Raw genomic sequence first — 25,349 nt, 5'->3', positions numbered from 1 at the left:
GCGCCGTCGATGGGCGACTTTGCGAAGCTGCTCGGCCAGCGTCTCATTTCGGGCGAGGGGCACGGTGGCTCGGCCTTCGTGGCGTGGAGCTCCTCCCTCTAAGGTGTGCATGTCTCCTCACAGGCGAGGAGCACGTGCTTCGCCACTGCGGCGGCGTGCAGTTTGTCACTTGCAGCGTGCGCCGATTCGAGGAGCGGCTGGCTGAGGGAGAGTACAGCGACCGGCTCCTGGTCGTGCATGGCTCGCGGCTGGGCATCCTGGAGGCGTGCCTGCGGCACCACGCACAGACGGGCGAGATCCGCGGCGGAGTCATTTTCACTGGCACGCGGCACTCGTGGGCGCCGGACGAGCCCATCCTCGCGCGGCTGCGCGAGTCGCGCATCCCGACGATGCACGCGCCGCTGGAGACGACGGAGGTGGCGGAGCGGATACAAAAGTTCACCGCCAAGCTCAACGCGACGGACAGGCAGCGGACGGAGGCCGCCATCCGGCACGTGCAGGCGCACGTGGACATGGACGTCCTTCTCGGCGGGACGGCGGCGGGGGGGCTTGCCAGCCCCCGGCGAGGCGTCTGAGTCTGCCCCCCCGCGCGCCATAACCACTTGCACTTGCATGCGATGTGCCATCACGTACCCGGGTAACACAGGGACGAGAAGGAGAGACTGCACCACGGGCCACACGTGCGGGATCGTGGGACGTGTCATCGTGGATAGAGACTTGGAGATGTCTACAAGGTAGTAGTAAACAGGTATGTACGTGACCGTGTTGACCTGAGGTCATCGTTCACATCGATGCACGATGTGGGGTCTGGGGGGGACGTGCGATCTATAAAGGGGGAAGGACCCTGAGTTGACCAGGGCTTGGGTAGGGGGTGTGCGGTGCGTACCAAAATCCACGAGTGTGGGATTTCGCGCAATCGCTCGACTCTGAAAAGCTCGCCGATCCCTGCGGTGAGCGCTGTGGTCGCCGCAGACTGGCTCCGACTTGACGGCGAATGGAGACGTGATGCCTCCATGCGCCCGTCGCGTCGAAATCGACATGCGAGTCGATCTTTGGCCCGCCAGAGGGATCAGCGGCGTTTTGGGCGACAAACAGCGCTGCGACCGCGAAGTGGCGGTGGACATGCTCCCATGTTGCCGACGCGGCGCCGGAGTGGCCGGCGCTGCTCGCCGCGACCACGACGGCTACTCTGATGCTCCAGGCCGACCCGTCCTACCCGACGGTGGCACTCTTCCACGTCTCGCTCACGCTGAGAAAAATTCTGAAACGGCGTGCAGCAGAGTCGCCGACGAGTCGGTCCGCGTGCCTCCTCGTGTCCCGTACCGTTCTCACACATCCATAAACTCACTTTGGCCTCACTGAAGCGATGCCTGAATCCTTAATCCTCGGATTTTAGATTAGGACGCACCGCACCCTCTAGCTTGGGCGCCAGGCCCTCCGCCGCTCGGCTCCAGCCAGTAGACTAGTCTTGTCATAAAAAAGAGGAGACGCATCTGACCTGGGGGCCGATGTGACCAAGCGCTGGTAGCGTGGTTTTACCTCACACCCATGTCCATGTCCATGTCCATGTCCATGTCCATGTCCATGTGCATGTGCATGTGACGAGGGTGTGGAGATGGGAGCGTGCCCTCCCACACGCACTGCCCGCTAAATTAAAGTGCAACCCACGGAGAGAGACTGGGTTGGTGGGTAACCCAGTACCACTCGCCGTGCCGCAGTGGAGATCTGGAGAACTACCAACTGGTGGTGCCCGCCCTCCACCCACCTCCCCGCGCGGGGCCGCTCCGGGGGGCGACCCGGGCGCCCTCCAGATCTCCCCAGATTACTATCCTTCAATCCTCCAGATCGTAATATCTCCACTGCTGTCTTAAGGTCCGACAAGTTCGGCACCGGGCACCGCCTCGGGATACAAAATGCGCCTGCGGGCGGACCCTTAGAGTACAGTCTACAGATCACAGATCACATTAACGTGTACCTGACCATACACCGTGACCCTTCCCGCCTCTCCCATCAACAAACATATAAGAACTCGTTGGCCCAAGTGAGGGAGGGCGAGACGATCGAGCCCATACCGTGCGGAACCGACCCTCTCCCAGTGCAACAGTGCAACAGTTTCGCATCGACCCCCTCCCTCCCCCCTCCCTCCCCCCTCCCTCCCCCCTCCCTCCCCCCTAAAGCTTCCACGACCTCACACCAAACATCTCAGGCGGGATCAGAAGGGCACAATAAATAAATAAATAAATACAACGGACATCCCAAGCTAGGGCTGGGTCGAGGACAGACACGTCCCCACCTTTGCAGGATTTTGCAAAAGCGAGGGGGGAGGGCGCATCGCCGCGCGGAGAGGGCTGGGCACAGGGCACAGGGGATCTCTCTCGCATAGGATATGCACTCGGCGGCACGAGGGCAAGGCTGGGCGTCCTATTTGTGCTCCCCCCCGGACCCCTCGCTCTCGGGCACTAACCATCTGACCACTCATCGACGGGGCTTGGCGAGCGGCCGCGCTGCGGGGTAGGGCTGGTGAGAATGGGCTCTGGCCACTCGCCCGTGCGGTTGTAACCCCGCATCTGTCGGACAGAGGCCTCGACCGCCCCTCGCGGCAAGCTCTCGAGCATCTCGAGCAGCTCGCCCGCCGCCATCGCCGCCTCAAACTGCTCCCTCATGCCGAGCGCGCCGCATACCCTGCGGACCGCCTCCTGCTGCACCTCGTCCGGCGTATCGGTTTCATAGCCGGACGAGTCAGCGGAGGCGGCCCGCTTGGCGGGCGGAGAGTCGGGCGACGGCGAGCGCGACTGGCGCGAGGGCCCGCTGCCGCGCGCGGACAGCGCGTTCTTGTCAACGAGACGGGGTCCAGCATCGGCACGGCCCCTGGCACCGCGGCCCTTGCCGCGCTGCTGCTGCCCACGCTTCCTGCCCGGGTTAGGGACAGTGAAGGAGCAGCCGCGCACTCCGCCGCCGCTGGGCGGCGGCGGCACGCGCGCGGCGGCGGCCGGGCCCGCAGGCGCGGCGGGCTGGCCACCCGCGGTGGCACCCTGCGGCTGCGATGCGGCTGCGGCGGCGTACGTCTTGGGCGCCGGCTCCGCGGCTGGCGGCGCGGCGGCAGGGGCGGGCGGCGCCGCAGGGCTCGCGCTCGCAGGCGGCTCCGTGGCCTGCGCCTGCCGCTCCTGGCGCACAGCGCGCTCGAGCTGCGAGTGCGGGTGCAGCTGTACGATGACGTCGCCGCTCTGCGTCGCGGTGAAGGAGACCGAGTACGGCGCTTCGCCGTCGTTCTTCTTCTCCGCGTAGACGAGCGCGTAGTCGCACACCTGTCGTTGGTGGTCAGTGAAGATGGTCTCTGTGCAGCGCTCGGCGGAGCCGACGCGAGAGAAGTGCCGCCTGAACGCCATGCGTCAGGCGCTGTTTGAATTCGTTGTCAGAAGGGCACACACACACACACACACAATGCGGGAATTCTTCTTCGTGCGCCACATCAGCGCTGCCCTTGTGAGTTTGCAGGCGATGCTCTCCACTCTGCTTGCCTCGGCGCTGGCCGCGGCGCCCGAGAAGGTGCTGCTCACGATGCGCACCTCACTCGCGAAAGACGACCTCGCCGCCGCCATATCGGCCGGGAAGACGGCGCTCCAGTCGTGCTCCGCCGACAAGGCGAGAGCTGCCCACGGCTTGCCGCTCTTCTCCCTGCCACCTCTCCAGTTCCTATGACAAGCATTCCGCTCTCGGTCCACACCGCTGCCACGCTCATCGATCACCACTTCGCTGTGGCCATCTCACCTCCGCCCCTGTTCACGCATCCTCTCGCGCCGGCGCAAGGCGTCCGAGGCGCCGCTGCACCGCGTGCTGAACGCGTCGGTGCACGGGCTCGAGCGGAAGCAGCAGCTGCTCAGCGCGACTCCGAAGCCCATGCCGAAGCTCGAAAAGGCGCTGAAGAGCGCCGGCAAGAAGCTGAAGGCCGTGAAGGACGAGTTTGACGGCGAGGAGCTGCTCTCCAAGGACGACAAGGCGACAATCGCCAAGGCCGAGGCGGCGGAGAGGGCCGCGCGCCTCGCGATCGACGAAGCCAAGGTGGTCGAGCGGGTCAAGGCGGGGCGCGGCATGAGCGCGCTCCCCTTCTCGTCGCTGCTGGCGTCGCTGCGCGCAGGGCCGCACGCGGGCAGGCTGACGGTCCTCTCGGAGGCGCCGCTCGTGGTGACGGTGGACGACTTTCTGGGCGCCGCTGGGAAAGAGGCGCTCGCCGACCTGCCCGCCGTGCTCGACAGCCTGGCGCACGAGGAGGAGGGCAGCCCGCAGCTGTGCCTCGGAGACGCGCCCGACAAGGCGGTCACGAAGAAGGTGGAGGAGGCGATCAAGGAGGCAAAGAAGGCGGCGTCGAAAGGCAACGGACGCGAGAAGCGGGAGACGCATTCTTGTGCTTGCGGCTGTCTCCGACCGTATTCCGCGGCATTCGTTGCATCGTAGCGTGTGCTCACGCGGGGGTCTGAACACCCTGCACGAGACCGCACTCCCGCCCCTGATGTCCAAGTCGGTGTACGACGTAGGCAAGGCCCACTGCAACGCCACCGCCGCCCTCGTCTCTATCGCCGCAAACTACAGCGAGGCGGGCGGCGGAGGGCCGCCCGGCAGCGCGCCCGACAGCGGCTGCGGCCCGCTCACGCCCGCGCTGGACGCGGCTCTGACCCAGCGCGACGCGGTGGGGAGGACCCTCGGCGCTTCCGAGTCGCCCCTCCGCCCGTCGCTGCTCATGCCTCGCCCCGTGAGCAGGCTTGGATGATCATTGGCGCAAACAAGGCCGCCGACTTGCTCGACGCCGCCATCAGCGGCGTGGTGGGCTTCACGGCGCAGGACGCAGAGGCGGCGTTTGCGCAGGTGGAGGAGAGGATGGTGGAGCGGGACGATCCCGCGACGGTGGAGGTGCGCGCCCCAGGGGGGAGGGGGCGCTGACGTGCGAGCGGCGTCTCTTCACACCTCCAGCTGCAAGCAGGTCCCGCCCGAGTGGGACGAGGAGGAGGACGGCGAGTGGGAGCCGAGCAAGCTTCCGGGCGAGCCGCCCGAGGCGCAGGTCACAAAAGCCATCGGCCGATGCGAATCACTCATCCGTAGCGGACCAGCGAAGGCGAGTCGTACGAGGCGGCCCTGGCGAAGGTGGTGCAGCTGAGCGCGGCGGACGCGTCGCCGCCCGGCCTCGGGCTCGCCTACGCCTACTCCTCCTCGCCCGAGATTCTGCGGCACCCGCCCCGCGGCGGGTGGGTGTTGCACGCCGTGCAGAGGCGCCGTCCACAGCGCTGCGGTGTGTGAGCAGGTACCGCGCCGCGACCGGCGGAGGGCGCAAGCTCGCGCTGGAGTGCGACGACTTTGCCAGCGAGTCGCCGGTGTCTGCCGTGCTCGGCGCGCACCTGTACGCGACGACCGTGCCAAAGGGCAAGGGCGGCGATGACACCCTCCCCGCGCCTTGAGATTACCCGAGATAACCCGAGATTGCCCGAGGCTAGGCAAGGGCGGCGAGGACACCTTCCCCGCGCTCGGTGTGAGCGTGCGCCCCGAGGCGGGGCGGTTGTTGCTCTTCGAGGTTGCGATGCCGGACGGCGGGTGCGGCCGTAGAGATGGAGCCGAGAGGTAGCCGAGAGCTCTGCTCCTTTTCTCGACGTGGATGGGCTTTCGTCACCGCCCGCGCTGGGACGACCCTCTCGAGGCCGGTATTGCGTTCACGCGCACCGCTGCGCCACAGGTGCGACCCCGCCTCCGCAGCCGCTTCGGCGCCCCTCAAGCCGGGCGGCGCCGACAAGCTGCTCCTCAGCAAGCGGTTCTACTCGGCCCCCGCCTTTGACCGCGGCGCAAACAATGCCGAGACGCCGCAGCAGCCGCCGCGCAAAGTGCTCTGCGACGCGGAGAACGGCTGCCAGCGCCGCGCGCCCGCCGGCCGGCCCGTGAACGGCGTCTCTTCACACCCTCAGCTGTGAACAGGCTGCCAGCGCCGCGAGCCCGCCGGCCGGCCGCAGCAAGGCGCGGCCGTGCAGGCGGCGCACTCGTACAAGGCGCCGCCGCAGTGAGGCTGTCTCGCAACCAGCCGACGGGCGGAGGGGCGGAGGGCCGTGGCCGCCTTTCCGGGAGACCCCGCAGCTCGCGCCGATCGCCGACCCTCGACTGCCGCCGCGAGCGGAGCGATCTATGTAGGGGCATGCGCCAGCGGCCGGCAATCTGTTGCGCGGCTCGCGTGCTGAGGTGCCGCGGCAGAGGGGCGTGAGGGCGATGCGTGCGAGCCGACGTGCCGCCGCGCTCCCTCTTGAGTGCGGTCTGAGGGGTCATGCGCCATCCAACGTCCTTCCCACCCTCGGACACCGAGCCCCTCTAATGAAGAGCTCCGTCTGAGTGACGTGTGGCGTGTGTTTAGAGTCATGGGAATAGCGTTAGACCCCAAAAGGATGAAGAAGAGGGACGTAGCCGATTCGCCCAAGGCGTGACAACAATCAGCAACCGCCGACATTGGAAAAGGTGCCGAAGGTAGCGCCCAAGTACTGGCACTCGCTCAAATCTGCAGACCAACTCGCCATGCTCTTCACGGTCACCGCCCTCCTCGGCTTCTCATCGACGCCGGGCTCGATCGAAGGGTGCTTCAACTACTACTCTGGCTCCTGCGGGTTGCGGCGAGCCGGACGCGTGCAGCCAAGCCGGACACCACGGGTCTGGCGGGATGCCAACCTTCTACACTGGCGAGGGCGACTATTGCGCACACTGCCCCGACAAGCAGGGCTGCTGGGACGGAGCGTTCTGCGGCGCCCTTCGCCCCTCGGGGATCGACACCATGTGCGCCAAGGAGCATTGCACCTGCGTAACCGAGGACAAGTGCGTCGCAAACTCGCCCGCCTACGTGCCGTGCGAGGCATGCGGCGCCGACGGAGACCCGGACCTGAAGGAGCTCCCGCAACCCGACGGCCCGGACGCGATGAAGGGCTGCTTCTCCGGCCAGTGCACCGGATGTGGCCGTCCGCGCTCTTGCCCCGACTACAACAACGCGGACCTGACGGACCCGATGGGCTTCCCCTACTTCTACACCGGCAGTTCGGCCTTCTGCTCCCACTGCCCCGACTCGCAGGGCTGCTGGGACGGAGACTTCGCAGGCGGCCCCGAGCACTGCACCTGCGTCACCGACCCCACCGAGTGCGTGCCCGACACGCCGCGCTTCTCCGAGTGCAAGGCTTGCGGCGCCGACGAGGACCCGCCGATGCAGTCCCTCCCCCTCGGGCCGGACTCCAACAGCTGCCTGATCGGTGCAGCGCGACGACCCATACTCCCAGACGCCTGTCTCCTCTGCCCTAAACCACGCCGTCTTGACCCGCCGTCTGTCTCGCGCAGGCTGCTACCACATGGCGGGGTACCCCGACGCCGACAGCACCCACCAGTGCGAGTGCGGCCAAGCGGCATACGACGCGTGCAGCCTGCCGGGCTTGAAGTCCGAGGGGTGCGAGTCGTGCTGCGCCGACCCCGCTGAGGCCACCTTCATCAAGGATCCCGAACCCTAGCAAGGAAAGCGGCCGCTCAGCTCGCGGGCCGCCAGCCCACGTGCCACGACCGGCCCCCTGTCGCGAGATGTCGCGGGTCGCGGTCGCAAGGGGGTTGGTCCCGCGCTGCATGACGCGCAAGAGAGGGACTGAGAGATGCCATGTGCGCAACGAGGGACGGGTCGCTTCCACCGGCGTGGTCCCCTTTCCCTGAAGTGCTCAGAGAGATGGGCTAGGGAACAAGAGGGGCGCGCCTGGTCTCTGCCACGTGCCAGTACCCGTGCGTGCGCCTCCTCGCGAGGCGTTTGCGTAGCGAGAGCGGAGACGGAGAGACGGGAGAGGGCAGAGAGGGGGAATGCTTTTGTTTTATTTTGTCAATTCGGACCACACTCGTGGACACTAAAGCACACTCTCTGCACAGACTCAGCACACACAGCAGACAGGGCACTCAGACATGTATCCATGTAGGGATATCCCTAGAGCCTAGTAAGTATGCATGTGCGATGTGGAGAAGAATTTAAACAAAAGAACTCTCTCTCACAGCAGACAGGCTCGACACAGGTGCGAACTGGCGCGTGCTAGAAGAAAAAGCTAAAAAGAGAAAGAAAGACGGCCATGGGAGTTTTAGCCTTACTTTATTCGCCGTCGTCTCCTTGCGCTGCGCAGCAGGGTGCGTAGTTCGGGCCCACCTCCGCCACGCTGTCCAGCACGTGGTCGTGGACGGCGCTCGGATACGCAACGGTGGCATAAGGTGAATGATAACGCCGGCTGGAGCGCAGGCTGCGCAGGCTTGCCAGCAATTGGTCCCTTGGCAAGCGCGAATAGGTCACTGCGTTAGGCACTTGGAGCACTTGGAGTGCAGTCAGTAACCGCACATCCAGGGCCGGGGAACTGTAGGCAATGTTGGGGAGAGGGGGGACGACACTGCTTTGGCAGCGTGCACCTCGATCCTGTACCGTGTTTGTTATGACCCCCCCCAATGAACACCAGTGAGGGAGGGCGAGACGATCGAGGGGTCCCGTACCATGCGGAATCGGCCCTATCCAGTGCTCAAGTGCTCAAGCAATGTTGGGCGAGACGAGACGAACTCGCCCTTTTTGATAAAAACTTTTGATAAAAACTGTACCCCACAACCGCCTTTCGCCGCCGGCCTTTGCCTCAGGCATACCATGCACTTCGTCCGCTCGCCGCGCCGCATTGCGCCCGATATGCCGCCGCGAGCTGCACGTCTAGACCCCCGCGCCTATTGCTCACGGAACCCGCCGCCCTCTCACCTCCCCGCCACGCGATGCGCCCTCGCTCGCTGCGCGGGTGACTGCACCCCTCTCAGCCTCACAACACCTGCCTACTCCCGCTCGCAGGTACAGCCGCTGCCATCGAGGAAGCCGCGAGACGCGTCCGCTGCTGCCCATTTCCCAACCCTTGTCACGCGCGAGCCCAACCCGACAGCCCTCCCTCTCTGCGAGCAAGAGAGCGACTCGGCACCCGCTCTCCACACTGGGCTCTCCGGCTCGCTCTCTCTTCCCATTCAGCATGCACATGCTCTTGATCAGCGCCATTCTACCTACCGGAGTCTAATTTCTTTATCCGCGCTCGCAGGGAAACTCGCTAGAATGTGTTTGCGGAGGCTCGAAGCCCACCGACATGCGGGGCACGACATCGGCTTCCGGCCCTGCATCGACTGTGACACCGGAGCTGGAAAAGCTGCCGGTGGAGCCTGCGGTTGCTGTGAGGTTGCGTGGTGGCATTGGGCAAAATGAGTGCAGGTTCAACGAAACCTGCAACTCCGAGGCCGCGCGTATTAGGCTGTAGTCCGCGGGCTATAATCCGCGTATTAGCGGGACGTGCGTGGTGGCTGGTGCGTCTGACGAGGGAACCGAGGGTGTCTGAGGACTGAGCTCTGAGTCTGACTAGTGTGTAGTGACTTTAAATAACTTTGAAGTAGTGACTTAAATAACTTTTGAGCTAGTGCCCCCGCCCCCGCCCCCGCCCAAAAGATAGCGATTAGCGTCTCGTCTCGCCACGCCTCGCAGCACCTCGCCCCCGATGTCCAGACGCCTGCGCTAGTAGTCGTTGGGCCGGATCCACTGCGTCGGCTCGCTCCGGTGCCCACGTTGTTAAAGTAGTCGCGCCCGTCGGGCGTCACCCCCTTCTGCCAGCCCTCCGGCACTCCCTGCTCTGGCTTGGCCTGCGGCATCGGCGCCGGCCCCGCCTCTGCCGGCGGCGCCGAGGCCCCGCCGCTCGGGCGGCTGCTGCCGCAGCTCTTCTTCTTGGTGCGGCGCACAGCCGGCACCTCCTCCGCCTCGCGCTGCTGCTCCTCGGCGGCGGCGGCCTAAGAGGGAGCGCGGACACGAGGTGGTGGGGCAAGGGGGGGCAACCCTCGCGTCTCCACGTCTAACGACAGGAGCCCCACGGCATTCAAAGTGCAAGGCCCGGTGCGCGTGGGTGAGCGGTGTGTGTGTGCGTCTGTGTGTGTGTGTGTGTGTGTGTGTCTCCGGCGACGGCATCGATGCTCTATCCTGTATAAGGTAAGGTAAGGTAAGGTAAACTTCTCCACACACACGAGGTGGTGGGGCAAGGGGGGGCAACCCTCGCGTCTCCACGTCTGACGACAGGAGCCCCACGGCATTCAAAGTGCAAGGCCCAGTGCGCGTGGGTGAGCGGTGTGTGTGTGTGTGTGTGTGTGTGTGTGTGTGTGTGTGTGTGTGTGTGTGTGTGTGTGTGTGTGTGTGTGTGTGTGTGTGTGTGTGTGTGTGTGTGTGTGTGTGTGTGTGTGTGTGTGTGTGTGTGTCTATCCACTGTATCCGCCACACGTCACACGAGCGTGACCCGTGACTCGCCACTCCACGACCTCCACGACCTCCACGACCGCCGAAAAGTTCGCTCTGCCCCAAACATAAATCGTCTCACTAGTTACATACATACTTTAACGACGTGTTGCTCTCCAACGTCCAAGCCCTATATAGGGTGTAGGGATCGCTTGCACCCGGCTGCGGCTCGCCTGCGTAGCGGGTGCCCGCGCTGCCGGGGTCGCAATCCCACTCCGCTGCCGTACCAGAGGCACGCTCGAGAGACGGCGAGGATAAAGAAACGCAGCCCGTGCGACCGCCCCCCGGCCTCGCACACCTCTGCCATCACGCCGCCGGCTCCGAGCGCAGCCGCACCTGTCCGATCGCCACGGGCTGCCCCAGCTCGAAGCGCTCGCTGGACACCGCCGGGCCGGCGAATGCGTCTCCCGCAGTGGCGCCCGGCGGCCGCCCTGCGCCGCCCTCGCCCTTGCCCTTGCCTCCGCCTCCGAGGGAGGTGGCCTCAAAGACGGCGACCTGGGAGCAGAGGGCAAAGGCTCGCGCAAGGTGCGCTGGCAACGCGCGCGCGCTAATGGGCGGCACCTGGATGCAGACCGTCTCGCCAGGGGTGGGCGGGCAGAGGAACTGCAGCCGCTTGGTGCCGTCCGCGCTCTCGAGCCAGCCGACGAATCTTGCCGAGCCGCCGCCGCGAGGCAGCAGCAGCTGCTCGTTGATCTCGTGCCCGCCGAGTGACGCCCGAACGACGCGCATTTGGCCTGTTTTGTGAGGGCGGCGGGTGACAGTAGTCTTGCGAAACGTGCGGGTGAGAGGACACCGCGACGAGTGGAAATGGCGTTTGGTCATGTGTTTGAGAATTGCACGGGGCGGCTCGCGGCTGGGCGCGCCGCGGCTCGGCGAGGCGGACTCGCGCAGTGTGACCACGATCTCGTAAGCGGCGCCCGGTCGGCCCACCCACTCGCCCGCACCGTCGCTCGTGAGGGCCGGTTGTTGCGAGGGCCGCGCGAACAGAGCGGCGACCATCCTCGAGGCGGAGGCGCCGGCGCCGCCGCTGCCGAACGGGGCGAGCTTGATGTCGACGCGCGCGCCGGAGGCGAGCGATGGGGGTGCAGGCGCGCTGCTTGCCCACGGGAGCGCCATGACAAGTCGGACGGGCTGGTAGTCGGACGGGCTGGCAGGCGGACAGACTCCGGGATGCGCGATGCGATTTTTTTCTGCGAGCTCAGGCAGTCCCCTCGACCTTTTGATGAGAAGGGTGACTGACCGGACGGAAAACAAGGAAAAAGAAAAGCCGCCAGATCATCCTCAAAAAGAAAAAATGCGGATACTCCATCGTGGATCGCGTCACACCAATCCTCGCCACCCAACGCGGCCAAAGGATATCCACCTCGCGAACCTCGAGAGACTGCATCGCGTCACACCAGCCTCGCTACCAGCCAACGTCATGGTCTCCAACATCGCCCAGAAGCTCGCCGACAAGGAGAAGTCGGACGATGCGCCGCCGTGGTCACGCGTCGTGCCGCTCGCGATGATCGCGTGCGTCGCGGCCATCCTCGCCTCGCCGGGCTCCGTCGTCGGCCCCGACGGGCCGGTCCCGCGCTTCGCCGCGGTCTCCGCCCGGCTCGCTGCGCGCGACGCTGGCGGCGCGGCGGAGCAGGAGGCGGGAGCGGCCGTCGCGCCGCTGCTCGCCGGCCTGCACGGCCGCGCCCTCGTCCTCGGCGCCGCCGGCTTCACGTCGCTCCTCTCGCTCCCCGGACTCGGTTCACGCGCCATCCCGGTGGACGAGCGGCCGCACCTGGCGCCCGCGCTGGCGGCGGCGGCCGCCGCCGCCGGCGCCTCGCCGCCTCTCAACCTCTCAACCTCCAACCTGAGCGCGGTCGCCTCCGAGTCGGTCGACGCCGTCGTCTCTCTGTCGGCGCTCTGCCGCGCCAACCTCACGGCCGCGCTCGCAGAGGTGAGGCGGGTGCTAAAGTCGAACGGGCGCCTCGTCGTCTTCGAGCCGACCCTCGGGCTCGACTCGCGCTCCACTCGCCGCCTCCAGGTCCTCGCCTCGCCGCTGCACGAGGCGCGTCCACCCTTACCGCCCAGTGTCTATAGTCGACGGTCAGACTGTTCTTCACCTCTACCTACCTGCGTAGGCGCTGACCGACGGCTGCCGCCTGGACGACGACCTCGCCGGCCTGCTCGAGGAGGGCGGCTGGAGTCGGCAGAGCATGGCGAGGCACTCGCTCGCCGCCGCGCGCAGCTGGCTGACGGCGCCGTTCGTGCTCGGCGTGTGGAGGCCGTGATTGCTGATGGAAAGAAAGAAAGGAGGGGCGAACTGATGGAAGGGGGCGTGTGGCGATTTCGGCGTTTTTGCACTTGGAGCACTTGGAGTGCAGTCATTAACCTCACATCCAGGGCCGGGGAGCTCGCGTTTTTCTTACTTTTTTTCGCGCGCTGTGGCTGGGCTCGAGTGCCGACTCTGCTCGTGCTGCTGTGCGCGCTGGTGCCACTGGCCGCCCAGGGCGCCGGCGCCAACCTTCACGAGCCTCCCTCGGGAGCTCAGGCCGAGCCATCGGCCGACGCGCCGCCAGCGCCGGCCGAGGACGACATCGTGGCTCGCTCAACCTTCACGCTCACCTCGGGCGGCGGTTCGCGTGGCTACGAGTGCGTGGTGCGGCGTGGCCAGGACGCCGCCGCCGCGGCCGTCGCCTTCGCGGAGGAGCACGCGCTCAACGTCGACGGCGTGCTCCAGATCGCGCAGCACCTGGTCGGACAGGTGGAGAGCGCCGCCTACGAGCCGCCAAAGGAGCTGCGGCTGCGGACGGCCGGCGCGCACAAGAAGAGGGCCGAGTCGCTGGCCAAGGAGGGCGTGCATGACGAGGCGGCCGAGCACCTGGCACGCGCGCTGATGCGGCCAGGGCTCGAGACCGACATCGTGGCCAGCTTGAAGGCGCAGTTTGGCACGGCGATGCGGCTGCTTGCGCAGCAGAGGCAGCAGGAGGAGAAGGAGGCGGCGGAGCAGGCGGCGGCGGCGGCGCGCGCGGCCGAGGAGGCGGCGGCGCTGGTGGAGGCGCGGGCGCGCGCCGCGGAGGCGGAGGCGGATTGGTCCTCCTTTCTGGCCGAGGTGCTCGCCCCCTCGAAGCTCCGGGTGGACGCGCGAGGTGCGGCAGAGGGCGAGGGCGGCGAGGGCGGCGAGGCAGCTGCGGAGCCGCTGGTGGAGATGCCGCTGACGCTGACGCGGCGCGGCGAGGGCGGCGAGGGAGGCGGGCAGGAGGTGGTCACTCTGCGGGTGCACAAGGGGCAGGACGCGTCGGAGCAGGTCTTCGCCTTTTGCGCCGCCAACGGGCTGCACTCGGCGGACGAGGTGAGCAAGCTGGGCGGCCTTGTCAGCGGGCGGCTCGAGGAGGCGGGCCACGCGCGCGAGGAGGCGACGAGTGCGGCGGCGCTCGTCGTGCGCGGCGCCAGGCAGCGGCGCGAGGGCGGCTATCCGCCACCCCAAGTTTACCCACCTCACCACCTCCCCACCCTCACCTCCAGGCAGCGGCGCGAGGGGGACTACTCCGCCGCGGGCGCCGCGTTCGCTCGCGCGCTGCACCATGCCGGCGCGGGCGAACTGAGCAAGGAGCAGCTGGCCTTCTAGGAACGTTCTAGGAACCTTCTAGGAACTTTCTAGGCGAGCTGAGCGAGGAGCAGCTGGCCGCCGCCAAGAGTGGGGTGGTTGAGATGATGCGCGCGGAGCGGCGGACGGTTCCTTTCCTGGAGGCGATGGCGAGGGGGGCGTGGGAGGAGGCGGTCGCATTCCTAGAGACGGTGCCGCGCGAGGAGCGGTCGGCGCCACGGCTGCAGCTGCTCGAGGCGCGCGCCTACCAGAAGCTCGGGCGGTGGGGCAGCGCGCAGCGCGCGGCGGCGCGCGTCGTGGAGGCGAGCGCGACGCACAGCAGCTGGGAGCGCGGGCAGCCGCGCATGCTCGCGGTGGCGTTGGGCAGCGCCGCGGCGCTCGAGCTCGGCGACGGCAAGAAGGCGCCCTCTTCAGAGAGAGCCGAGAGCAGCCGAGAGCAGCCGAGAGCAGCCGAGAGCAGCCGAGAGCAGCCGAGAGCAGCCGAGAGCAGCCGAGAGCAGCCGAGAGCAGCCGAGACTAGGCGCTCGACTTCTTCTCGAGCGTGCTCAAGTACGACCCGGACCAGTCCTCCGTCCGCGAGCAGTACAAGAAGCTCAAGGCGGTGCTCAAGCTGACCGAGGAGGCCGAGGCGCAGCTGACCAAAGGGTACAACCACAAGGCGGTCAAGGCGCTCGACGACGTGCTCGGCAAGCTGCGCGGGATGGACGTCGGCTCCGCGCTGTTTCGCGCGCAGCTGCTGCTCAAGCTGTGCCGCGCGCGGTCCGCGATGAACAAGCACGAGGAGGCAATGCACGCCGGACGGCGTATACAGGGCGGCCATCGCACTCTCGGACCGGTTAGGGCAACCTCGGTCTAGGCGATGCACGACTGCCAGACGGCGTACCGAGCGGTCACCGAGCCGGGCCCAGGCGAGACTTCCCGAGATCACCCGAGACTTCCCGAGATCACCCGAGATCACCCGAGATCACCCGACGTCACAGCGCTGGGCCCAAGCGTCACCGAGATCACCGGAGATCACCCGAGATCGAGATCGCCGAGGTCATCCCAAGGTCGCCCGAGACCAGGCGTGCCCGTCTCGCCGGCGCGCGTGCGCGAGGCGCTCGAGGCGCGCGCCTCGGCGCACGAGCACGACAAGAACTTTGACGGCGCGGTGGCCGACTGGCGCGCCGCGCTGGACAAGGCGCCGGCGGGCGAGAAGGCGCAGGAGCTGCAGCAGCGGCTCAGCCACGCGCTGGACCGGCAGCGGAGGTGGCAGTGCGTCGACCCGTCCGACCGCAAGGCGTGGCAGGACAACCGCTGCGGCCACCCCGGAGACCCAAAGAGCGGGCGCGACCACAGAGCTGTGCTCGAGCTGCCGGCCAACCTCGACCAGCTCGCGCCCGAGGCGCAGTGCGGCTGGGTGAACCGGCAGTACAGGATCGCTGCTAGCCAGGAGACCCGGGTCAACACACACACGCCCCGCTCCTACTTCGCGCACCGACGCGCAAACTCTCCAAGTGCACCCAACCAAGATAGAGGGCCCGACCGAGCCGCGCTCCGCCCACGCCTTCAGGAAGCTGGCGCGCGTGTGGCACCCCGACCGGTACAAGGGCGTCAAGGCGAGAGCGGAGCGGAAGATGCGCGAGTGCGCAGAGGCGAAGGAGGTGCTCGTGAGGCAGCTGCGGTGCAGTGAGCACAAGGGGAGGTAGCGCCTTCGTCGGAGGTAGGGGCGCTCATCTCAACTGTGTGTTTGAACTTCCCCGCCGTGCCCGTGGCCGCCGCCCCGCGCCCCGCCGGGAAAAATCAAAAAACAAAAAAACTGTTCGCGGTAAAAGGCCAACTGCGGTTGGCACTTCGTCCCCCCGGCGGGAGGCGCTTTTAGGGTACGTACGGGCCGGTACGTGTCGTGGAGGGTGAGCACCTTGTGTGATTTTTGGGTCAAAATCGTCGCGATTTCATAATGTTCGTTCGTACGTGCATCCGCGGCGCCCAGCGCGGTGCCAGCGGCTCCCATACCTCTAAGAGGCCACCCACCTCCGTATAGACCCTTATATCCGCGGTTTACGCCCAATAGAGGCAGCTGCAAGAGGGCCCGGACGGGCACTGCGGCACACACTGCTCGCTGCTCGGCCATGCGGTAGCGTCTGGTGATGCCGCCCCTCGCGGGCGGGGGCGTCTCGCTCGGCAGCAACTGCGCCGCGCAGCGCAGGTTCGAGGGTCGCGGTGGGTGGGTGCACTGGAAGACGTAGCGGTCGAGAAAGCGCTCAGCGACCGCTACGTCTCGAGGATGGAGCCGTCGCGCGGACCCGACCGGCCGACCGGCAGTAGCAGCAGGCGCCGGAGGGCGCGGGAGGCAGCGGCGACACCTCGGGCCAGAAGCGCGAGCCCTAGGCTGGTGAGGGGGCCCGCTCATGCGTAAACGGCTCTGGGACTTAGCTAAATCGCGCATCGAAATCGGGACGATTTTGCCAGGGCACCGTCACAAGGTGTTGAACCTAGGGGTTGTGCGCCGGGCCCTCCTGCTCGGCTCCAGCCCCTGTTGATAGGTCCAGGTGATAGTCCTGGATGGGCAATGCATACGCCTCACTGGGCCTTAGATCGCCCGACCGCGTCCCGGTGCTCTGCCGTCGGATTTGTGACTCCGCCGCACCGCGCCGCGGCCGGGGGCCCTCCGGAGGCCGAGGATGGCCGTGACGGACCGGGACGAGCTCTGGGAGGTTCAGTGTCAGTGTATATATTGTAGAGACCAACCATGTCCACAATATCTCTCAGTCTAGCTAAGCCTGGGAAGGCGATGCCGGGGCCGTACAGCAGCTTGATGCATGCCACCGAAGCGGCGCTGTCGTGTGTCGAGGTTCGCCGAGCGCGGCGAAATCCGGGGACACCGTCACCGACGAGCGCGTTTGAGTATTCACTCCGGACAAAGACGGCTACACGCACACGAGCCGCGGTCGTGTAGCCGTCCGTCGCGGGGAGCGGGCGATAACGCCCGCCCCCACGGTGGCGAGTCCAGGCGCGGCCGCCAGGCTCGGGCCGCGGGCCGAGTCTGGGCGCTATTCTGCACTCGTTATAGGAATTGGGAATTGGGAACACCCCGACGGAAGCCTCAATAGGGCGGATCGGGCGTAATAGTCTCGCCAGAAGAGAAAAGAATTTCGAGGGCGAAAAACGAAAACGAATTCCACGCCGAGACAAGCACGGCCCGCCCACTACCGCGACGATGCAGCCTTCCTCGACGGTTTCAGAGCATCAGATGTGCCTGTCTATCGCCCCAAACGCGCCCACAAAGGGATGCACGGCTCGCAAGCGATCCTTGACGCGGCCCACCAGCCCCTTGAAAGCCATCCGCTCGCGGCGGTACCACGCGGCTGTGGCGAGCGCGACTCCGACATCTGCGGCGACCACGCACGGCTGCCAGCTGCTATGCGCTGCCCCCTCCGGACTTGAGGCTATGCTCACGCCGAGACCCAGCGTAATCAGCAAGAGGAAGCAGGCGTGTCCCACCACGATGGTCTCGGAGGTGGTGATCTCTGCCGTCGCCGGCATGACAAAGAGTAGCGCAACCTATGCGGGCGAAGCTCAACCAGTTCACCGCGTGTCACATGGCGTTCCCCGGCACTCCCCGGCGGCAGCGCCTGCGTAAGCACGAGCGAGAGGCCGCTCCCAATCATATCCGCCAGCTCAAGCGCCGGCATGAAGATGGATAGCTGCACGAGTAGCGACGAGAAGATGATGAACTTTGTCAGGTCCTCCCCGTGAGGCGCCTCGAACAGGAAGACCGTATACACGCGCGTATACACGCCGGATGAGTTGCCCAGCGACTGTTTTGTCAGGTCGCGCACCACCATCCGACAGACCTATACTGACGTGCTGTGTCATGACGTGTGTAGTGGACGGCTGTCAGATCCTGCGCGGATGTCCAGCGGACCACATCTCCCGTCTCCACGCCATTGTCCGCAATGCGGTATTCGGATGTTTCCTTCTTGAAGACGCCAAAGTCGACATTCGGCCGCCCGGCCTCGTCCAGCTCTGGCCGTAGGTTGATGGCCCCAGTCTTTGCCGTGCCGTCGGAGCCAACCTTCAAACAGAGCAGCTTGAGGATGTGCGGGTGGTAGCGGCTGTACGTCACGCTGGTCACCGTCACGAAGAGCTCGATCCGCTCGTAAACCTTGCCATCCTTGTTCTGGTACGTCCACGAGATGTTGGTCTCCTCTATTGAGTTGAATATGCAGTACGGGAAGAGGCGGTGCGCGTCTCCGTATCTCTTCTCTACTGCCTTTGCAGGCTTCGTTGCGCCAAAGTATTCCTCAATTAGGGCTTCGTCGTACCGGAACTTGAGCACGAGATGCAGCTTCAGCCCGCCTTCCACCTCCGTCGCCGCGTGCAGCGAGTAGGAATGCACCACGTTCCGCCGGGCCGGGTCGGAGAGAAGCTCGTCGATGGCGGCCCTGGTGGCGTCGTCGTCTGCACCGTCCGAAGTAGAGGCCCCGCGAGATCCGGACTCTGGGGCTCCGCGGGATTTAGTCTGAGCGAGATAGGTCGACGAGGGCCTCGGGCACGACGGTGCGTGCATCATGCGCGCGATGCAGCCCTTATCTGCCTGCTCGCGCGACGACGGGCGCGCACGGCGGCGGCTCCGGCAGAAACGAATCGGGAAAACGATTTCTTTTCGGTTAGCACCCCAGCCCGGGATGGGGTCTTTCGCCCGAGTTTGATTTGATGGTGGTAAGGCAGGAGCCAAACAAAGGGCGGAGATGGCGGGGGAGGGCGGGGGATCGAGGAAAGCACGACTCGCAGACTCCTCCCTCGGGCTGTTCCATCTCCTCATCTTTTTCCGGCCTAGGCGAGGCGGTGGGCGTGCGCAACGGCGGTGCGATGGGTCTCTCAAAAGAAAGAAATTGTTCTCTCGACGCGGTACTTATTGCTGATATTTTCTTTCTTTTTCCCTCGTTTTTCTTTTCCTCGCGATGTCCACCCCGCCGCGCCGCAGCTCGCGCCGCCTCGCCTCCGCCGCCACCGCCGCCCCCTCGCCAAGCACGCCGCCGCCCGCCCGCCTCCTCGACCTCCCCACGGAGCTCCTCGTGCGCGCCATCTCTCGCTGCGACCCCGCCGACATCGCTCGCGTCGCGGCCGTCTCGCTGCTCTTCCACGCCTCGCTTGCGCTGGAGGCCATCCGCTTGTGGGCGCAAGAGCGCGGCTTCGAGCTGCCGGCGCAGCCGGAGGGCGAGAGCTGCGCCGTGCGGTGGCTGTGCTATTCGGCGTTGCTGCGCGCGTCCAACCCACCGGCGAGGGCGGCCGCAGGCGAACGGCACAGCGCTCTTCATCGACGGCGAGGGGCGGCTCTCGTCGTGCGGCGCGGCTAGGAACTGGCAAATAGGACTCCTTGGCCACGGCGAGGGCGTGACGCGGCTCAACACGCCGACCCGCCTCCCGTCGACGCTGGGCGGTGAGCGCGCCGTGAGCATGTCGGTTGGAAGCTTCCACTGCCTCGCCCTCACCGGCAGCGGGGCTATTTGGAGCTGGGGCCAGGGAGGCTTGGGCGCGCTGGGCCACGGCGACCAGCAGGAGGACCAATGCCAGCCGACGAAGGTTGAGGCCTTGGCTGAGCAGCGCATCATCGCAGTCTCGGCTGGACGCGAGCACAGCCTTGCCCTTACCGCTGACGGAGAAGTCTGGAGCTGGGGCTGGGGAAGGTCAGGCCGGTTGGGCCACGGCGACGAGGAGAAGCAGCTGCTGCCGAAGAAGGTCGAGGCCTTTGCTGGCCAGCACGTCGTCGCTGTGTCGGCTGGAGGGTCGCACAGCCTCGCCATCACCGCCGACGGCGCCGTCTGGAGCTGTGGCTATGGAGACTCTGGCGAGCTGGGCCACGGCGACACGCAGCTACAGCTGCTGCCCAAGAAGGTCGAGGCCTTGGCTGGCCAGCGCGTCGTCGCCGTGTCGGCGGGAGAACATAGCCTCGCCCTCACCGCCGACGGCGCCATCTGGAGCTGGGGCGATGGAGACTTCGGCAAGCTGGGCCACGGCGACACGCAGCTACAGCTGCTGCCCAAGAAGGTCGAGGCCTTCACTGGCCAGCGCGTCGTCGCTGTGGCGGCGGGAGAACATAGCCTCGCCCTCACCGCCGATGGAGCCGTCTTTACCTGGGGCAAGGGCGAACGTGGCTGCCTAGGCCACGGGGAGGACCTGTCGAACCAGCTGCTGCCCAAGAAGGTTGAGGCGTGGGCGCCGGGGCAGTGAGCAGGGAAGGAGGCGAGGAGCGCAGGAGCCGAAGTTACTGACGTTGCTGCTGTTACAAGCTAGCGGTCCACATCACGGGTACGGGCACCCCCCCTCGAACTCCCCCGTGCTAGGACGACGCGACAGTGTGTACTTCCAACAACAGCTGTGTGTCGACACGCGTCCTGCACGGCCCTCTCCGACTCCCCCCCAGCCCCATTTTTTGGCCGGCGCTTGTGTAATTTTTCTTTTTCCACTTGATTACCGCTCGCGAGGGTCGCCCCCCATATCGGCAGCACCATCCCCGAGTCGGCCGTCGTCACGGCGATTGCGCCGCCACCCTCGGCAAAGCGCAGGAGCGTGGGACCGAGCTCACGCTCCACGGCCGGGATGGCCCGCGAGTCCTCAGACAAGTCGGAGAGGATGAGCGCGTGGAAGCGTCCAGACGAGAGATGGCTCGCCGGCGGGGCGCTCGCCACCCTCCAGGCCAATGCGCTCGTGGTGCAGCCCGCGCCATGCCGTCTCGACGGCTCGGCGCTGCTCGGCGGGCAGAGGCGGGGTGATCAGTGTTGGGGACGACTCCCTCTCAATCAGCAGGAGGTGCTCGCTCATGAAATCGCTGCTCACACCAGTGCACCCCACGAAGAACGTTCTTCCTCACGCCAGCCTTCACAGCAAGAGCGCCGGTCCCGAAGACAGCCCGTGTGCGGCGCTCCTTGGCTGCCCGATCAGCGGCGCGTTGGCGCTCCTCGGCCGCGGAGCCCACGCGCCGGCCTTCGGCGCGCGCCGCGTCAAGAGCGTTGGCCGACTCTGCGGCAGTCAACTATTTGCTTGGTATGGTACGATTCCGCGCGCCAAAGGGAGTGGTGCGGCCCCCCTCCGCCCCACCGCCCGCCTACTTGCTAGGCCCTCCTAGGAGGCTGCAGACACTGACGACAGCGGCCGTCTTCCCGTACCATAACCGCTGCCTCACTGCCCCGGCGCCCGCGCCTCGATCTTCTTGGGTAGCAGCTGGTTCGACCGGTCCTCTCCGTGGCCGAGGCAGCCGGGCATGCCCTTGCCCCAGGTGAAGACGGCGCCGTTGGCGGCGAAGGCGAGGCTGTGATGCGTGCCCGCCTCGACCTTCTTCGGCAGCAGCTGGTCCTGCTGGTCGGCGTGGCCCAGCTTGCCAGCGTAGCCATCGCCCCAGCTAACGAGAGCGCCGTCGGCTGTAAGGGCGAGGCTGTGCTGCCACCCAGTCGATACGATCACGACGCGCTGCCCAACCAAGGCCTCGACCTTCTTGGGTTGCAGCTGCTCCTGCGTGTCGCCGTGGCCCAGGCGGCCGTTGTCTCCCCGGCCCCAGCTCCAGACAGCGCCGTCGGCGGTGAGGGCAAGACTGTGGTTGCCTCCAGCCGAAACAGCGACAACGCGCTGGCCAGAAAAGGCCTCCACCTTCTTCGGCAGCTGCTGGGGCTGCTCGTCGCCATGGCCGAGCTGGCCGTCGGCTCCAAAGCCCCAGCTCCAGATGCAGCCGTCGGCGGTGAGGGCGAGGCTGTGACCATCTCCAGCCGAGACAGCGACGACGCGCTGACCAGCAAAGGCCTCGATTGTCTCCGGCTGCGATTCGCTCTCATCGTCGCCGTGGCCCAACCGGCCATCGAATCCCCAACCCCAGCTCCAGACGGCGCCGTCGACAGTGAGGGCGAGGTTGTGGTACTGTCCAGCCGAGACTGCGATGACGCACCGGCCTGCAAAGGACTCGATCTTCTTGGGCAGCAGCTGCCTCTGATCGTCGCCGTGGCCCAACTGGCCAAGGGCTCCGCGGCCCCAGCTCCAGACAGCGCCGCCGCCGGTGAGCGCCAGGCTGTGGTTGTCTCCAGCCGACACGCTCACGACGCGCTCGCCACCCAGCGTCGACGGGAGGCGGGTCGGTGTGTTGAGGCACGTCACGCCCACACCGTGGCCGAGGAGCTCTTGAGCCAAGCCGCACGACGAGAGCCGCCCCTCGCCGTCGATGAAGAGGCTGTGGTGCCGGCCTGCCGACGCCCTCACCTGCGGGTTGGACTCGCACAGCAACGCGGCAAAGCACAGCCACCGCACGGCGCAGCTCTCGCCCTCTGGCTGCGCCGGCAGCTCGAAGCCGCGCTCTCGCGCCCACAAGCGGATGGCCTCCACCGCGAGCGAGGCGTGGAAGAGCAGCGAGACGGCCGCGACGCGAGCGATGTCGGCGGGGCTGTCGCAGCGAGAGAGGGCGCGCACGAGGATCTCCGTGGGGAGATCGAGGAGGCGGACGGGCGGCGGCGCGTCTGGCGAGGGGGCGGCGGTGGTGGCGGCGGCGAGGCGGCGCGAGCGGCGCCGCGGCGGGGTGGACATCGCGAGGAAAAGAATTTTACACGGCGACGGAAAGAATTTTAGCCGGAAAATTTAAGTGGAAGCTAGAAAAAAGAATTTCGTGCGCGTAACAGGATCTGCAGCAGACGCTGCCGCGATGACGTGAGCTCTGGCCGGAAGACCTCGCGGTCCGCATCAAGCGGGTCGACCCTATCTCTCAGATCTCGAGCGTACACCTCTATGCTTGCGCTGGTCTAGACTGCGGGTGCTAGGTCCTAGTAAGATGCTCGCAGGTCCCGCGAAGCGGTGGGCGGAGGAAGGGCGCGAGCACCAAGCATCATCCACCGCCCGTCCCCGACTCCTCGCTCAACCCATGGGCAGGGCGGAGCGGACGGCGGCCTTTTGAGTGTCGGTGAGCTCTCGAGTCGGGAAGGCCACCTCGAAAGAGATAATCAGATCTCCCTTCTTGCCGGGCTCCTTGCTCTTGGGCATGCCCTCACCCGCGAGCACCTTGGTCGTCACGTTGGAGACGGGCGTCCGCATGTTGAGCCGCTTGACCCGCTCCTGCTCGTCGAGCATTTTGATGTCGTGCGTAAAGCCGCAGAGCGCGTCGCTGAGCGAGATCTTGATGCGGTAGTGTAGGTCGCTGCCCTCGCGGTGGAACCGCTCGTGCTTGGCCTCGCGAATAATGAACACGATGTCCTGCGCGCACGGCGGGGCGCCCGGGGGAGGGACAGCGTACTCGTCGCCCTCGCCCGAGAAGGTGATCCTCGTCCCAGCCTTGAAACCGGGCCGGATGGGCAGCTCGAGGATTTTCTCTGTCGGCCGACCAGGGGTCAGCGACTTGCGCGTCACCTTCATCTTTTTGAGCTTACCGCGGTACAGCTCCTCCAGCGTGCAGGGCAAATTGTGCTCGCGCTCCGGGAGGTGGCAGCGCCTGGCCTTGGGCCTCCCGCCACCACCGCCGCCCATCCCGGCGAGCATCTCCTCGAGCCCGCCGTGCCCATCGAACGGGGTCTCGCCAAACGAGTTTTGCCGCTTGAAGCCGCCGGAAAAGAACTGCGCAAAGATGTCGGCCGGGTCTCCTCTAAACTCATAGCCCGCGCCGCCGCCGCCGCCGTGCGCAAAGCTGCTCCCACCCTGGCCAAAGCCGCCAAAGTGGTGCGTGTCGCCGTCCGAGGCCGGCGGCGGAGGCCCGCCAGCCTTGAGCCCCTCCTCGCCATATCGGTCAAACACGGCGCGCTTGTCCGGGTCGGAGAGGACGTCGTATGCCTCGGCCACCTCCTTGAACCTCTCCTCCGCAGTCTTTTGCTCGCTCTCCGACCTGCCCGCCCATTTGTCGGGGTGCCACTGCACGGCGGCCTTTCGGTACGCCTTTTTGATGTCGGCATCCTTGGCGTCCTTGGCGACGCCCAGCTCTCGATAGTAATCGCGGCCCATCGGCGGTGTCGCGCGAATGGCGTAGGAAGAATTCAACCTCTGGAGGTTCTCGAGGTGGATATCCTTTGGCCGCGTTGGGTAGCGAGGATTGGTGTAACCCGAGCCACGGAGGCGTGTTTTCTGACGGCCGACCGTCAGTGCACGGAGTTGCCCCTTCTCCGACTGCCCCGGCTAGTTCACGAGTTTCGCGGGAGTGACCCCATGCGTCAACCCCGAGACCTAGCGCGGGTGGGTTGGAGGGGGCTCGCCCCGTTCCTCCCCATCGGGCCGCGTGAGCGGCCTCGCCTCGCAGATTCGTTTCCGCGCCTGGGTCAGGCGCGCGGGGCATCCCCCGGGTCGCTCGACCAGCGATCCGAAGAGTGGCCGCTATGCGAAGGAAAGAGTGGGGCCCTCGACGCCTCAGTCCGGCCCTCCGAGGGGGGAAGGGAATTGCGGGGTCCCCTCGGGCGCCTCAGTTCGGCCCTCCCGAGGGCAATGAGTTGCAATTTAGGTTTGGCAGATATTCGTACTCATCAGCAGTCCAAGGCGGCGGCGGCGGCGGCGGCGATGGCGGTGGTGGCGGCGACGGCGGCGACGGCAGCGACGGCGGTGGCGGCGGCGGCGTCGGCGGCGGCGTGGGCGGCGGCGTCGGCGGAGTCGACGGCGGCACCATGCCCACAAAGTTCCGAAGCGACTCGAACTGCTCCACGAGGCTTGCTCCCTCCGCCGTGACAAAGTCCGTCGCGTGCAGCTCGCCGTCGCACGTCAGCTTGCCGCCCCCCTCGCCGGTCAGGCGTGTCGGCGTCATGTCGAGGGAGAAACGTAAATGTAGATGTTTGGAGACGACCGCAGGGACAATGCCGATCCTGGCGTGCGCGTGCGCACCTCAGCTCCGAGGAAAGGCGGCAGCGTCAGGCTCGCGCGGCGGCGCTGATACCACTCCTCATAATCCGCACTGGAAGCGAAGTAGCCGCCGACCTTGACGGAAGCCGTTGGCCCGAGCTCGGTCTGAACCTGGGCCCCCTCCGCGAAACAAAAGCTGATTGGCACCTTTGCGAGGCTCCGATGGAACACGTGGGGGTTGTCGAACCAGACGCCCTTTGTTGATCTCACAACCAAGAAAGCCGACTCGCCCTCGCTCTCATTGAAGTCGACCATGTAGCGCCTCTCGGCGCGCGTCCTGCAGAGCAGAGAGAATGGGGGCCGCCCGTGAGAGGGGTGAGGCAAGGCGCCTGCATTGGTCAGAAGCGCGAACAGCTATGCCATGTGTGGGGTCTGAAATGAGAGGAGAGTGACGGGGGACAAAGCTCGGACGTTGAGCCTGCGGAGGGCGGCGTCACGAGGGAGCGGGCTAAAGTTCATGTCGGGCGAGTGTTGCAGGCGACGAGGGCCAGAGAATAAATAGAGGCCATGCGGGCGAGGGCGAGGGCGAGGGTGGCGGTGTGTGTGTGTGTGGGGGGAGGGGGGGCGCGACGTCAAGGCGCCAAGGCGACGATGTCTGGGCAGAAAGGAGCCGGACGGCTT

The 25,349-nt window shown here is 66.5% G+C and overlaps 7 protein-coding genes across 7 annotated transcripts in view; 5 read left to right on the top strand and 2 right to left on the bottom strand.

The window, feature by feature from the left end:
• Window positions 1–575, top strand: part of EMIHUDRAFT_246323 (hypothetical protein) — a gene marked incomplete at both ends in the record, with an annotated part of 1,310 nt that extends 735 nt beyond the window's left edge. Inside the window, 2 exons of the mRNA XM_005766633.1 lie at window positions 28–64; window positions 124–575. Of these exons, the coding sequence (XP_005766690.1) occupies window positions 28–64; window positions 124–575 (489 nt within the window). The remainder of the gene's footprint in view (window positions 1–27; window positions 65–123) is intronic.
• A 1,884-nt stretch (window positions 576–2,459) lies between these two features.
• On the bottom strand, window positions 2,460–3,386 carry EMIHUDRAFT_119591 (hypothetical protein; the record flags this gene model as incomplete). Its single annotated transcript, XM_005766632.1, has 1 exon — window positions 2,460–3,386. One exon carries the CDS (start codon window positions 3,384–3,386, stop codon window positions 2,460–2,462), a length of 927 nt encoding a protein of 308 aa, XP_005766689.1.
• An 81-nt stretch (window positions 3,387–3,467) lies between these two features.
• Window positions 3,468–6,422, top strand: EMIHUDRAFT_459428 (hypothetical protein). The gene is made up of 10 exons (XM_005766631.1): window positions 3,468–3,642; window positions 3,808–4,402; window positions 4,533–4,684; window positions 4,756–4,905; window positions 4,976–5,053; window positions 5,137–5,237; window positions 5,294–5,417; window positions 5,489–5,580; window positions 5,720–5,886; window positions 5,956–6,422. Exons 1-10 carry the CDS (start codon window positions 3,499–3,501, stop codon window positions 6,039–6,041), a joined length of 1,689 nt encoding a protein of 562 aa, XP_005766688.1. The 5' UTR covers window positions 3,468–3,498; the 3' UTR covers window positions 6,042–6,422.
• Window positions 6,423–6,682: 260 nt separating this feature from the next.
• On the top strand, window positions 6,683–7,511 carry EMIHUDRAFT_246319 (hypothetical protein; the record flags this gene model as incomplete). The annotated part of the gene is made up of 2 exons (XM_005766630.1): window positions 6,683–7,259; window positions 7,345–7,511. The coding sequence occupies 2 exons, from the start codon at window positions 6,683–6,685 to the stop codon at window positions 7,509–7,511; spliced, it is 744 nt and encodes a 247-aa protein (XP_005766687.1).
• A 4,227-nt stretch (window positions 7,512–11,738) lies between these two features.
• Window positions 11,739–13,919, top strand: EMIHUDRAFT_246317 (hypothetical protein; the record flags this gene model as incomplete). Its single annotated transcript, XM_005766629.1, has 6 exons — window positions 11,739–12,071; window positions 12,183–12,335; window positions 12,433–12,567; window positions 12,801–13,214; window positions 13,371–13,427; window positions 13,578–13,919. 6 exons carry the CDS (start codon window positions 11,739–11,741, stop codon window positions 13,917–13,919), a joined length of 1,434 nt encoding a protein of 477 aa, XP_005766686.1.
• A 101-nt stretch (window positions 13,920–14,020) lies between these two features.
• Window positions 14,021–15,704, top strand: EMIHUDRAFT_445719 (hypothetical protein). The gene is made up of 5 exons (XM_005766628.1): window positions 14,021–14,299; window positions 14,419–14,682; window positions 14,755–14,806; window positions 14,963–15,314; window positions 15,451–15,704. Exons 1-5 carry the CDS (start codon window positions 14,045–14,047, stop codon window positions 15,584–15,586), a joined length of 1,059 nt encoding a protein of 352 aa, XP_005766685.1. The 5' UTR covers window positions 14,021–14,044; the 3' UTR covers window positions 15,587–15,704.
• Window positions 15,705–22,526: 6,822 nt separating this feature from the next.
• EMIHUDRAFT_470631 (putative heat shock protein 40) overlaps window positions 22,527–25,349 on the bottom strand; it is a gene marked incomplete at its 5' end in the record, with an annotated part of 3,650 nt that continues 827 nt past the window's right edge. The window contains 2 exons of the mRNA XM_005766627.1: window positions 22,527–23,909; window positions 24,711–25,005. Of these exons, the coding sequence (XP_005766684.1) occupies window positions 22,773–23,909; window positions 24,711–25,005 (1,432 nt within the window). The 3' untranslated portion in view covers window positions 22,527–22,772. The remainder of the gene's footprint in view (window positions 23,910–24,710; window positions 25,006–25,349) is intronic.

Source organism: Emiliania huxleyi (genome assembly GCF_000372725.1).
Source record: "Emiliania huxleyi CCMP1516 unplaced genomic scaffold EMIHUscaffold_503, whole genome shotgun sequence".
In the NCBI taxonomy this organism is placed as follows: Eukaryota; Haptophyta; order Isochrysidales; family Noelaerhabdaceae; genus Emiliania; species Emiliania huxleyi.
This window is presented reverse-complemented; position numbering and strand designations above follow the sequence as displayed.

Excerpts from the sequence above, each read along its gene's own strand:
- EMIHUDRAFT_459428 (XM_005766631.1), top strand. The coding sequence starts at position 3,499 with ATGCTCTCCACTCTGCTTGCCTCGGCGCTGGCCGCGGCGCCCGAGAAG. Across the intron at positions 5,054-5,136 it reads GCGAGCCGCCCGAGGCGCAG|GTGGTGCAGCTGAGCGCGGC; the intron begins GTCACAAAAGCC and ends GCCCTGGCGAAG. Across the intron at positions 5,418-5,488 it reads CGACCGTGCCAAAGGGCAAG|GGCGGCGAGGACACCTTCCC; the intron begins GGCGGCGATGAC and ends AGGCTAGGCAAG.
- EMIHUDRAFT_445719 (XM_005766628.1), top strand. The coding sequence starts at position 14,045 with ATGGCGAGGGGGGCGTGGGAGGAGGCGGTCGCATTCCTAGAGACGGTG. Across the intron at positions 14,683-14,754 it reads CGATGAACAAGCACGAGGAG|GCGATGCACGACTGCCAGAC; the intron begins GCAATGCACGCC and ends ACCTCGGTCTAG. Across the intron at positions 15,315-15,450 it reads TGGGTGAACCGGCAGTACAG|GAAGCTGGCGCGCGTGTGGC; the intron begins GATCGCTGCTAG and ends CCACGCCTTCAG.